The sequence below is a fragment of the Nilaparvata lugens genome, chromosome 8 (genome assembly GCF_014356525.2).
Source record: "Nilaparvata lugens isolate BPH chromosome 8, ASM1435652v1, whole genome shotgun sequence".
Classification (NCBI taxonomy): domain Eukaryota; kingdom Metazoa; phylum Arthropoda; class Insecta; order Hemiptera; family Delphacidae; genus Nilaparvata; species Nilaparvata lugens.
In genome coordinates, this window is record NC_052511.1 from 25041340 (window position 1) to 25055631 (window position 14292).

The 14292-nt window shown below is 34.2% G+C and overlaps 1 protein-coding gene across 3 annotated transcripts in view; it reads left to right on the forward strand.

The window, feature by feature from the left end:
* Positions 1 to 14292, forward strand: part of LOC111047750 — a 90176-nt gene that overhangs the window by 61546 nt on the left and 14338 nt on the right. For all 3 annotated transcript variants that reach the window (XM_022333579.2, XM_039434320.1, XM_039434321.1), the window contains 2 exons: positions 5314 to 5446; positions 12435 to 12659. In XM_022333579.2, coding sequence (XP_022189271.2) covers positions 5314 to 5446; positions 12435 to 12659 — 358 coding nt within the window. The remainder of the gene's footprint in view (positions 1 to 5313; positions 5447 to 12434; positions 12660 to 14292) is intronic.

Sequence of the window (14292 nt, forward strand, 5' to 3'; positions counted from 1 at the left end):
TCCAAGGAATTGTAAAGTTCGGAGAGCGCCTGCATGGTACCAAATTGTATGCTAAAAGCTGGAAATTTACGAGATATTCGACTGAATTATTTAAATGTAAGCAGCTGATTGCCTGTAGAAAGGCTGTAATGAAACACTGCTTGGATTATTCGAGGCGTGGTTGTCATTTTTACTTTCCTTGCCCTATTACCATAGGTAAGGAAAGTATTGCTTTCCAAAAAAATTAAGGTACCCTAATTTCATGTTTTCTATACGTTTCAAGGTCCCCTGAGTCCAAAAACATGATTTTTGGGTGTTGGTCTGTGTGTGTGTGTGTGTGTGTGTGTGTGTGTGTGTGTGTGTGTGTGTGTGTGTGTGTGTGTGTGTGTGTGTATGTGTGTGTGTGTGTGTGTGTGTTGTGTGTGTGTGTATGTGTGTATTCTGTGAACACGATAACTCCATTCCTAATTAACCGATTGACTTGAAATTTTAAACTTAAGGTCCTTATACCATGAGGATCCGACTATAAGAAATTCAATAAAATTCAATTCAAGATGGCGGAAAAAATGGCGGATAATTACCAAAATACCATGTTTTTCACGGTTTTCTCGAAAACGGCTCTGAAGATTTCCTTCAAATTCATACCTTGGATAGCTATTTATAAGCCCTATCAACTGACATGAGTCTCATTTGTGGGAAAATTTCAGGAGCTCCGTAATATTCATGAGAAAAATGGCGGATAATGACTTAAAATCCATGTTTTTCACGGTTTTCTCGAAAACGGCTCTAAAGATTTCCTTCAAATTCATACCATGGATATCTATTTATGAGCCCTATCAACTGGCATGAGTCTCATTTCTGTGAAAATTTCAGGAGCTCCGTAATATTCTTGAGAAAAATGGTGGATAATGACTAAAAATCCATGTTTTTCACGGTTTTCTCGAAAACGGCTCTATCGATTTTCTTCAAATTCATACCATAGATGGATATTCATAAGCACTATCAACTGGCATGAGTCTCATTCCTGGGAAAATTCCATGAGCTCCGTAATATTCTTGAGAAAAATGGCGGATAATGACTAAAAAACCATGTTTTTCACGGTTTTCTCGAAAACGGCTCTAACGATTTTCTTCAAATTTATACCATGGAGTTTTTTTCTGGGAAAATATTGCAGGAGCTCCGTAATATTCTTGAGAAAAATGGCGGATAATTACTAAAAAACCATGTTTTCACGATTTTCTCAAAAATAACTTAATGCAATAAATAAATGACGACCGATTTTTCAAATTCATACCCTGTATAGTTATTTATCAGCTCTATCAACTGGCATGAGTCTTCTTTCTGGGAAACCAATGGGGGTCCACCCCATCCTTGGGAAATGGACTTAGCAACCTCCTTCTCGTGCATGAGGTAGGTAGGTAGCGCAGTTCATAAAAAGAACACATAGTCGAGATATTTCATCTGTAGAGCTGTTTTGACGACTTTAAAAAAATGACGACTAAAAAAATCATCGAATTTCACAATTCACACAAAGGAAAAGTACTCTAAAAACAATTATATATACACATATACAGAAGTCTGATCGTAGTTTCAAATATGAGCAAGGAAATTTGTGTGAGTGTACCACACCAGATTTTTCACTATTTTATAATCATGTGGCTTGCAGTTTCTGAATTTTTCAATCGTTCTGTATTTTGTTTTTGTTGCTCCCAGCTATTGATAGCCTATGATGGCACACCATTCAGCCGCTATCCTTGTCTTTGAAACTCCTGAGAGGCCAAAATACGTTGTTCCGAGTAGGTTTGACAATTGGAAAAATTATTCTAATTATTTCTGAGAAACTTTCTCGCTTCTACCACCTACTTATCTTTTGAAACAAAAAAGTTTCTAGCATGTCGAAAATTTCTTTTTTTTTGCTCGATATGTCTCGACATTGACGAACATAAACATTAATTAAAAAATAACTATAGGTCGGATAAAAATTATCCATACACCAATAGAAAGGAGACATTCTACCCGTTAATTTGATATAAAATTATCACGCATTACGACGCCTCATGATTCTGAGAGAAGTGATATTCAGAAAAGAAAAACAAATTTTCGTGATTTTTCCAAGTTTATCATAAAAGTTGAATTTCCTTTTGATCCTTCAACCCTGAAACTATTCTAGCACTACTAGGAGTTCGGGGATGATATTCTACATCCAATTCTGACGTTGAATGGGAAATTTGAGAAAGTTGCAATTTTACACGATTTGGCAACCCTGTAATTTCTTGGGATGGAGGGCCAAGTGTCTTATTTTACAACTTATTTTACACAAACTATAGTATTTTCAAATTAAGTAGGATCCCCAATCACACTCATTGTCAAATTATCTTTGTGTATGAGATATTAAGCCGTTCTCGGACTTTTCACCCACTCTGTATACTATGAATACTAAATTGAAAATTCCATCTCTACTCTGTATATATACAGTACCTGTACTGTGTAGGTTACAAATTCAGTAATCAATGAAGTAGACTGTACAAAAAACATTTTATTGCTCTCAAATATTTTCAAAGTAATTCAAAAAAGTAAATATAGGGCAGGTTTCCGAGCTCGGGATTTAGCTAAGTTCTAAACTTTAACTGGCTTTAAACTCTGGAGTCAGAAAATTGGCTTTCCGAGTCAGAGCGTTAACGTAGTTGAGGACTCTGGAATTTAGAGATCATGTTAGACCCTGGAGTTTATAATTTCGCTTTCTGAGTGAAGGGCTTATAAGTCCAGGACTTGAATTAGATTCTCGCTTCTTTTCGAGTCAAGGATTTATCAAAAATCGTCAAGTCCAGGACTTGAAACAGCGTGATTATAAACCCTCGACTAGGGTAGGATTTAAAATCAAGTTCTAGACTTAACTGAGCAAACACAATTCAGCTATTGTTTTGGAGTAGATAAAAAGCCAAATAGATGTCATGGAATACCTAAATTATTTGGATTAGTCCATCTAAATTTATAATTTATAGTTTGCAAGTTCATTTTGGAATAAAATTGTATCAGAATTATGCGTAAAAAACTAACCTCATTTTACGACTGTGACATAACCTAAAAATGTTCAAGCAAAATAATACAAGGATTGCCTTGGAATTTATATTCCAATCTGAATGTTCTCAATCAATGTCATATTCAACATATTAATAATAATAATAATATAATAATAATAATAATAATAATAATAATAATAATAATAATAATAATAATAACAATAATAAATTATTATTCCAGTTTTTTCAAAACAAATACGTTTTGAAACTCAATAGCCTAATGAAATTTTTATTCCAAAATCACTGGTTAGGTTCAATGATCAATAATAGCATAACGTAAAATGAAATGTTTATTCATTCACCTTTCAAATGTTTTGCTTTGAATAGGCCTACAAAGAAATCGAAACGTATTTTTACAAAATAATTTGGAGAGCATGCTCATTTGAATTGTCCCGCTGAAATGAGCTGTTTCCGTTTTGCTATAATGCCAACAATACAACAGCAAAATATTGTGAATTTCCCTCATGTTTACTGCGTTAAAGTCCTGGACTCAAATAAGTCGAGAACTTGACAGACTTCAGAGTTTAGAAGATAAAATCGTGACTCAGAAAGTCAATTTAGACTCGAGAGCTTATTTTATTCCTTGACTCTGTAAGTTCAGAACTTCTAGATCCCGAGCTCGGAAACCGGCCCATAACCTTTTTAAAGGATGAAAAAATGACATCATGAAAATAGGTTATGCTTACTTTTGGAGCACTTGTAGAGTTGTAAAATTGTAAACTTGTAGAACATAAATTTTTGTGAAACGTGAGTACTTGTTACTACAAGTACTTGTCCGTGACCATGGTTGGTAACAATTCTTGTACCTTTGTGAAATAGGCCCGTGGTAATGAGGATTTGGGAGCAACCAACATCAGGGCGGAAATATTGCGACCCGGTAGTGAAGTTTTGAGAACAGCCAAGGTTAGGTCGAAAATATTGCTATTACTTATCATTTATTACTTATGTCGGCGGACTATTACTCACCTCAAAAAAAAAAAAAACCTAAGAGACCAGAGATCAGAAACTCCCGGCACAAATGTGGGTTAAGATGCTGAGTCAAGGGTAGCCAGGTGCTCTAGAGGCAACTTGGCGACCCCTTCCTCAGCGGAAGGACCTTCAAAGAAGGCCAGGAGTGGAACTCACGTAGGTCACGAGGACCAATCAGTCTGAAGAGACTGCCAAGCAACCAGGTGATGAATGGGATGTTAGCATGGGGAAAAACTCTTGGTTCTTGTAAAGGACACAGGTATTGGTTTGCCTAACTAACATACTACTTGGGAACACAATAAGCTTTGGTTGACGTGAGGGGTTCTTTGAACCTTTGGATCCTTGAATCCATCCCTTTATAAATAATAATTTCTCATCTCATAACATTAATAATATTAGTGTAATCACAACCCAGAAGACAAGATAGGGAAGACCCTTGTTATAAAATAAAGTTAGTAACAATTACCGTTTAATCAATATAATTAAGTCTAGTTTTGGGTGAGTGAACGGAATGGTTTTTACCTTTTGTCCTGGAGACCCGAAAACTTTCGGCACATTCACATATCCTGGCTTTTCCGATAAATCCATTTTTCAAGATTCAGCTTTATTAAAAACTTTGAATAGTCTACACTCTGTTCAAAAAAAGATTGAAAAATCTCCTTTTAAAGAATCCCTTTTATTCTTTTTCTGAGTTCATTCATCTGCCCGTGTTAGATTATTTTTAGACGTTTCCTATTATATTGTGTATTGCCTCAATGGAATAAAAGTATTCTTATTCTTACAGTACTTATCGATATGGAAAAATCTTGAGGGTAGTATTATATTACAGTAATGATTATATTGTTAGAGAGGGGGCGGTAGTATTATTCGGAGATTGTAAGTGTCCCGTTTTTTTCGGGGGATTTGTTCACCTTAGTCTAATGTAAATAGATGAAAGGAGACCTAACAAAAGCACTGGCTGCTGAAACTAACATTACGAACTGACATTGTGATTTGATGAGATAAACTGTATTTTGATCACTTTAAATATAATATATTTAACATGAATGATGACTTTTATTGTGTTTCAAAAGTTTCAGTATCCATATAGAGAAATTGAAAATTTTGTCTCTACGTTACCAGTCTATAAACCGCTACCGTATAGATTCCGAAAGCATATTATTACTAAATGTTGGTTATTCATCAGGTCTAATCATACAATCAACAAAATTCTATCATTCCATCAATAATAAAGATTTAAGTTTTTTAAATGACACCAATAATATGTATATGATGTAAATGACAGGAATGGCGGAGCAGGGGCAGCCAGTCGAATGTATGCCGTCTATGAAGATACCCGGTAGGAGACCCGGCAGCTTTGTGTATGGTGATGGCAGAGGTTATTATTACCACAGCGAAAGAATCCGTTCAAAACTAAGGTAAACAATTCATTTTTAGTTGATCAGTTGCATTTGTATATTGAACAGTCGACAATATGAATTAATTGGGACCTCATCCCATCCGGATTATCGATATCACATTGAAAAATGGGTAACACGCACTATTAAGAAAAAAAACTTTTTGAAGTTGTAGGCTATATTTTCTAATATATCATAAACAGGTACAGTAGAGGTTCCAAGGCCCAATTCACACTGAAGTAATGTGGCGGGGCAGTCGCGAGAAATAATCGGCTAGTTTTGTTCATTACAAAATATCCTTTACAAGCAGATATAATTATGATGAAGATTTGTTGAATCTGTTGGCTAATGTGAATAATAACAAGAATAATATACTGGGCTCTTCCATTGTGGCTGCAGAAGGGCAAAAGATAGAAACACAGTTCTGGACCTCGTAACTCTTTCAACTTGAAATAGTTAGGTTCTAACTATTAACTTATGATTAGTTAAGTCCTCTCCCTACCTTTCTGCTAAGGGGATGGGTGTGGTTTGAAGTTACAATCGTTTGGTTTTTGCATATATCTCGAAAACAATCTTACTCAGGGACAATATTATCTCATACAATCTTGAATCTAATAGATTCTCCTACGAGTTTAATTTGGAACTTTCTCTTATATTTCTCATAGTCTCATATATTTATACTCTTGAAGGTTTTACATTTGAAAGAAACCCCTTTGCTTCAAATTTGTAAAGCCTTATAACCTCTCTACGATTGACGAAAAATTTGTTCTAATTACGAACTCATTGAACATTCAATTCTCTTATTTTTCACTATTTTACGATTTTCCTAAGGCTGTTGCAGCAGTTTTATTGTTGAGTGTGAAAATATTAGTTTTGTAACAATCGATAATTTGAAAAAGTAATTTGATGGGAAAGTCTGGAACATAATAATTGATTCTTCACTCTCATTGGGACTTGTAAAGGAGCGTACAGATTTACGCGTCGCGAACATGAGCAATTTGCTTTATAGTCCTGGCGCAAATGTCATGAATAAGGCACTCCGTGGTCATTTTTGGGTAACAGCCGTGGAAGATGTCTCAATTTCTTCGTTAGTTCTAGCATAACAAGAATAGAATAGAAAAACGTTTATTGAATAAATAAGCTACCTTAAGCGAACCTCAACGTGGCTGCTTGACAAGGTACCATATACAAAACATGTTAATTCAAATATAAATATACATAAAATCAAAGTAAACAGAAATATACCTTTTATATTCAAAACCTTGCATCTATTCAAAAGGTTCTCATATGAAATATCTCTCTGAGAATTGCTGACCAAACGTAAAATCCTCCTCTGTACCGAAGATATTCTCCCAAGATAAACATTGCTAGCAAATCCCCAACCTTGCAATCCATATCTCAAAAAAGAATCTCCCAAGGCTATATACATCATCCTCTTCACTCTATTGGGTATTAAATCTTTGGTATTAAATCTTAATATAATATATTTTGGCCAATACCAGTTTCAGTCTACTACAAACATTTTTTATATGAATATCCCAACGAAAATGACTGTCAACTGTTACTCCTAAATACTTATAATTTATACAATTTGATATGAACTGACATTCTCTTGTACATCATATGAAAATTTCTTGCTCCTGCAGTTGGAAACATTCACAGCAATGGTGCTCAATTTTGGGTTCCCTAAGTCTTTTCATGTAGGATGAGGTTATATGCAACACCTTAGTTTTGGTAGCATTTATATTCAAACAATTATTATGAGACCATTCAGCTGGAGTATTGGTATCATGTTGTAACCGGGTTTCGGCCACATCTAACGATTTATGAGAGGAAATCAACAAAATATCATCTGCAAACATAAAAAACTTACAGTGAATCAAATATCTAGGTAAGTCATTTGTGTAAAATGGAAACAGCAGAGGTCCCAGGACTGATCCTTGAGGCACTCCCACATTTGAACTTCTCTCTTGACTTGAATAGTTCCCAATTTTAACAACAAATTTTCTATTCTCCATATAACTTTCAAATAGCCTGAGTACAGGTCCTCTTATACCAACAGTAGATAGCTTTTGTAATAAAATTTTATGATCTATAGTGTCGAAAGCCTTTGAAAAATCTATAAAAAGACAAAGGTTATGAACATTATCCTTTAAGTTACCACATATATATATATATATATATATATATAATATATATATATATATATATATATAATATATATATATATATATATATATGAAAATCATTGATGATATTGTGCTTATGCACAATTCATCCTCTCGGCAATATATTTTTCGAAAATGTTTTCAAAAATTGCTAATGTGGCAATTGGCCTAAAATTCTTAAAATTAGATAATATATCATTCATATGGATTGGTTACAATGTAACTAGATAGGCTTTCTATAGGGATCATTTTGTCAGGGCTTGTTAAGACCATTTCTATGTTTATGGTGTCAATGAAAATATCTTATCTGGTGTAGTTCAAACTCATATATCTGATCACTATATGATAGCCATGCAGCTGTTGGGAAGTTATGCTTCCTCTGAAGATATTGCTTTGAACGAAACTCTATCAATGAATGAAAATCAAGTTAAAATAAAGCTGAGTAATATTGATTTTCAGGTTTTTCAATCTATAGATAATCCAACAACTATTTATGATGAAATAACCAAAATTCAACGTAAATTCAACGGAATTTACATGAACAGCTCGAGTATTTTACACTTCAATTTTAATGATTTTTCAAGACATGTCTCTAAATTCGAGAAAGTCTGGATGAATAGGGATTTGTTAAATTGTATAAATAAGCGTGATATGCTTTCTCTTCAAGAAATGAAAACGAACAAACTCAAATATTGATAGGACTGAATATAATAGATAGGAATTGGTTAAATTTGAAAATAAATAAAGAAAAACAATTCTATTTCAAGCGTAGATTCGAAGGTAATAGGAGTAATATGAGAAAAATATGGGGTTTGTTAATGGCTTGTTGGGAACCGTTAGCAGTAAGTCGATAGAAAATATAATTATGAAGCATATGTATCATATAAAAACACAAGATATAGCAAATGAGTTCGCTCAGAGTTTCAATTTTAATGTTCAAGATCTTATTCATTCTTGAGGGTTTAAGTTTTCGTTAGGTGATGTAGAAGATCTCTCTATCAATTGTAGTTTCTATTCACGTTTAGGCCGGTTACAGAGCTCGACCGACCGTCAGTGCGTACGTCGGTCGCGCTTTTCTTTTCCATAGATATTCCATGTATCCGTACAGAGCAGGACTGACGGCACGCTTGTGCACGGTCAGGACCATGCGTTTTATACAGCGTACGAAGACCATCGGTCGAGCTCGTGCGCATCCGTTCCATCGGTCGATTGACGCGCTATTGAAACAAATAGAAGCTTTCAGAGCTGTACTGATCAGTAGCCCGACATCTCTGCCCGACAATCAGCTGATATTGAATTGAATAGCATTATGAGTGAATTCAATTAATAGTGTCATATTTGAATTCAGAGTTTTTCTATACATTTATTCAATCATTTCTAAATTTTTTATTGAAAAAAATCATATATTATTAATATTATCTAAATTTATTTGATCCGTAGCTTAAAGTGACTGGTGATGTTTTAGACCCATAAGAATAACATGCTCTCTCTCCATAGCAACGGTTTGTTTAGAGACTAAAATGGCGTCGTAGCAACGGCTTACGTCACACTTACATCGCCCTTAGACCATTTATAGAGTAGACACGGCCAATTGTATATTCATACTAAAAGTCGTTGAAGCCAACATCTCTACTGCCAAATTCGCCCACGTTGACGTCACAACAGTTTATTGTGTAAGTGTTTGTGGTGTTCAACTTACATTGTTGTTGAACAATGCATTGTTGTTAGCTTGGTTGTGACGTCAATATGGGCGGATTTGGCAGTAGATGTTGGCTACAGAGGCTAGACTTCCCAGCGTGTCTACTCTATAAATGGTCTAAGACATCGCCCATAATAAAGCTTCATTTACAACTAGCTTACCTGGCGAACTTCGTACCGCCAAAAAGTCAATGTATCTCATGTCACACTTTACTTTATTTGATGAATCATGAAATGTATCTGACAATCAATATTTTCATTTACATCTGAATACGGACTTCGTATGTGCTTAGTCATGCAGCATCCATTATTCCCAAAACATATTTTTCTCAATCAATTGGTAGTAATATCTAACAGTAAAGTGCTGGGTGTAAGTGCACGTCCAGTGCCAACATACATGTCATCAAATTTTTGGTTGCGATCGATTTAGTATGTTATTTTGAGCACAAAATCACAAAAATTAAACGGCGGTCACTATTGTTTTGAAAATAAACCAAGTTCAAAATAGCACAACTTTAGCATGCATTTAACCTATAAGTAGCAACCATAAGTAGCTAAGGTTAGGAAAAGCTTTAGGTTAGGAAAGCTTAGGTTAGGAAAAGCTTTGGGTTAGGAAAACTCAGATTAGGAATATCATAATTTGATGATTTCAATAATCAAAATGGCTGCTACTCATAGGTTAAATGCATGTAAAATTGTGCTACTTTGAACTTAGTTTATTTTAAAAACAATAGTGACCGCCGTTTAATTTTTGTGATTTTGTGCTCAAAATAACATACTAAATTGATCCCAACCGAAAATTTTATGACAGGTGTGTTGGCACTGGACGTGCACTTTAGCCGTTGATTGTCAATAGATGGTCCAGGAAATATGCGATGTACAATGAAACACCCAGAATTACATATTCTTTCCATCTTCCATTTTAGGATGAATATAAGCTAAGCTAAATTAAAAAAAATTCTAAATTATTCTGCCATTAATGAATGCAATATGAACAACTCTCTTCCATGAGGTGAATCATCTTTTTCCAACATTTTCCGGTTACTCATTGATAGGGGAGTGATAATTATTTGTATAGGTCTTCTAAGGAACCATTATCTACAGCTGGTATCAATCAACTACACTTCAACTCCAAACTACCGTTGTAATACCAGTAGCCTATACAATTTATCATAGGGTGACGTGTTTATTACAGCTGGTAACTTTAGATGCTAAAACATAGACCTATCATCCCAATATGATCTTGCATCATGATCATCTTTCCGTTCTTCGGTAGCCGCTAGGCCGACAATTTCGAAAACATAGGTCTGTAAAATGGATTAATAAATAATCATTATCAGCCACCCTATTAAAATTTCTGGTCAGAAACCATCCCCAATATTCACACTACATATTCCCAAAGTTTCATGCCGTTATGTCAAGTATTTTTCAAGTCATAGGGAACAAACACACAAACAGACATTCATTTTTATATATATAGCCTATAGAAGATTTCATTCGGCTCAAACAAAAGCCTCTCTAAATGGAGGTAGAATGATAAGGTTGAAAACTTTCAGTTCTGTTGTTTTAACATTTTGTTTTCAAATCACTTTCAAAAAGTTCATGTAGTACCTACTATTGTGTTTGAGACACTTCTGGTGCTATCATAGTTTCACAACTATTCTGTTCCACACTCTTATCTCTTGCAGTTGTTAACCATATCTATAATAAAATAAAGAGTTGGCTTATACACACGTACGGGATAGGAAAATTATGTTTGACGCATCATCACGTTTGAACTATAGGACTAATTAACTTGAAATTTTGCATATAGGCTAGATTCTTAATTAACCAAGGATGGTTATAGGCCTATTTTCAATTCTTCAAGATTTCATTACGTCAAGTTTTCAGATTATCAAGTTTGAAAATAGATCCTTGCGAAGCACGGGTTCCTGCTAGTTAGCAATATTCCACTCAATTACCACTTGTAACGAATAATATTGAGTTATTTAAGAAAATTTGGATCCATTCAAGAAACACAAACTTGTAAACAGTCTAATATGAAGAAATAGCAGACATCGTTTGTCACCAGCGTTATTCACGAATTACGCATCAATACGTCTGAACTACTCAACTGATTAACTTGAAATTTTGCATTTTGATTCTCAATTTACCGAGGATGATTAAATTATTCAAGATTTCAGTAGGTCAAGTTTTCAGTATTTCAAGTTTCCAATTATCTACTTCATGTTTTTATATTGTTTTAAATAAATTAGCCCATACAAGTGAAGAGATTTCAGGATTATATACTATACAAACTTTAAAAGTTTTCAGCACAGAGACAAAACTCTTTTCCTCTAGAGTTTGAGAAAAAAATGTTCAAATTCTGATCAAAGATGATAAAGTGGTTAACAACAGCAAGAGACAATTCCGAAAAACTTGGGCCCAAATTCACCAAAACGTAAACTAGGTGTGGGCGGCAGTTAGTTCTAAGTCAGTTGATTTTGAATTTGTTTTGTAATAATTATGTATTATCTTTGTTTATTCAGAATCAACTCGCGCTCAAATCAAGTTTCCGTTTTGTTGAATTCGGTCCTAAGATTTCGACGAACTGAGGTTTTGACTGAGACCCTATATCAAACAGCTGATTAGTGATCAACTGAAATTCTAGTCCACCATATTATAAGATGGCCATTTTTTGTAAGCTCAGGTCCGGTATGTAGAAGGTCCTGTTTGAAGGTATAGTACTTATGTAGAAATTATTGTACTTGAAGGAAATTTTTTGTGATAACTCCCAAATAGCGTCAGCTGTTATGATTTTATTGCAAAAATTGATTGTATTATTAAAAAATGCACCATTGCATGCATTTGTTGTTTTTTTGTTATGATAAATCACTAAAGATCTATTTTTCATTTACTTTCAATGTTATATATTCAAAAAAGGGAGAAGGAATGAGTCGATTTTGTTGCCAAGAAAGTCAATCTGTATAATGGTTTCAAGAATATGTTTTACAAATTTCAACTTGATTTATTTAAGCAATCGATAGTTATTGTTGAACATACAGACAAAGAAACCTACAAATGGAAAACGTCACGAACTGTAGTCATCAGTAGGAAAACTCTACACTCTTTCAATAATAACTATTCTAAATTCACGTTTACAGAATGATGAAATGCATTGAGAGGAGGACGATGGGTTGCCGGGCTAGGGCTGTGATGAGGGTGGAGGAAGGATCACCAATCATGCTGACTCAGGCCAGTCGATCACACAACCATCGGCCCGATGACGTGAAAGGCGAGACAAAGGCTCTGTTGGCCACTTTGAAGGAGAGAGCCAAAGAAGAAGAGGAGCTAGGAATATCCGAAATCTTCGATCAGGAGGCAGTCAGGTATAAAATATGTTCTATTATCATGTAAAAACTAGTGACACCCTGGGTTGGAGAGCTCGCCTATTAACTGTTGTATTGATCTTTGAAGTCCGCAACTTAACAATACAGAGTTGGTTAAGATTATGGAAACAGCCTAACATTCCATTACATTGATAATTTGACAGTAGGTTTCATCGGGGATACTATTCGAATAAAAAAACGTATTTTCTGTCACTTCATAATTTTCGCCCACCATCTTTGATCTGTCATATGAATCCAACTTCAATTTTTTAAATAGGATGGTTGACATAATGTATGGCCTAATGATAGCCCTATGATTTCGATACAGAATCTTAATAGAAAATGAATGGCGGAAACCGCTCATCGATATTTCAAACCGTTTCAGAGATATTCACATTTAGAAATGATAATAGTAAATCTTACAAAAATAAAAGAATGTGTTCATTAAAAATATAAAAAAAAAATATTTTTTCAAGTGTTAGTAAACACTAATAGTAACTTTCACCCACATATTTAACACTTTGAACACTTGCTAATCCATAGAAATTTATTTATAATTTACTCCGTATGGATAAATAATTCAGAATCAAAATAAAAAAATCTCCAAACTAATAATACTAACGTCATAGCAACTGCTATCTCAAGTAGTATAATCAATTAAGCGATGTTACAGACAGACAGACAATAGTCAAGCAGACAAACATCAACGGAAGCGATTGTAAAAGTTGTAAATTATGTTGTATAGCCTAATCAGTTGAAATCATGTATCGGCGCTTAAAGGACAGTCTCTCAAATAGCATCAGCTGTTATAAATTAATGAAAAATTTTTAGAAATTGCATGCAATTATTTATGTAGCTGACTAAACGATAAATCACAACTACTTTCTTTTCCATGCTCTTTCAATGTTATAATAAGAACAATTCATTCGACCAATCAACATACATTGTACAAAATATTGCAAAAATAACATAACTGGTAAAGCAAACACCTTCGCATGCACAGTGCATTGTATATGAAATATAGGACAGTTTGGTTGAAGATGCACAAAAACTCCATGATGCACTTGAAAACTGTGACCTAACTGTTTTTAGCCTCAATATCAGAAGTATTAATAAAGATTTTGATGATCTAATGATTCAACCACGGTATATTTTCATCTAAATACCGCGGATTCAACTACAGGATATGTCTTATGATTTTGATGTGATTATATTAGATTGGATTAAAGATGATCATATGCCAAAAGAGTTGAAGGGTTATAATAATGTTTACTCATCAGACAACCGTAATCAGAATGATGGAGTCGTAGTATATACGAAAAACGTTCTAAATGTGCTATCAGCTGAGTTTAATATTGGACAGACAAATGTTCTCCTCCTACAATAATTACAAACTAAAAAGGAAAAATACAACATATTAGCAATTTATAAATCTCCATCGAACTACAGTATAAAAGAGTTTTAGAGGATTTGGAAAATGTGCTCAATAGTTTGCGAGGACAGTTAATAATATGCGCAGGAGATTCCAACATTAATACGATGCTACCCAATCAACATCAACAACTCGACGAATATCTTGATTTATTGTGCGAACATGGCTAGAAGATGTGCATCAAACAAGCCACCAGGGTAA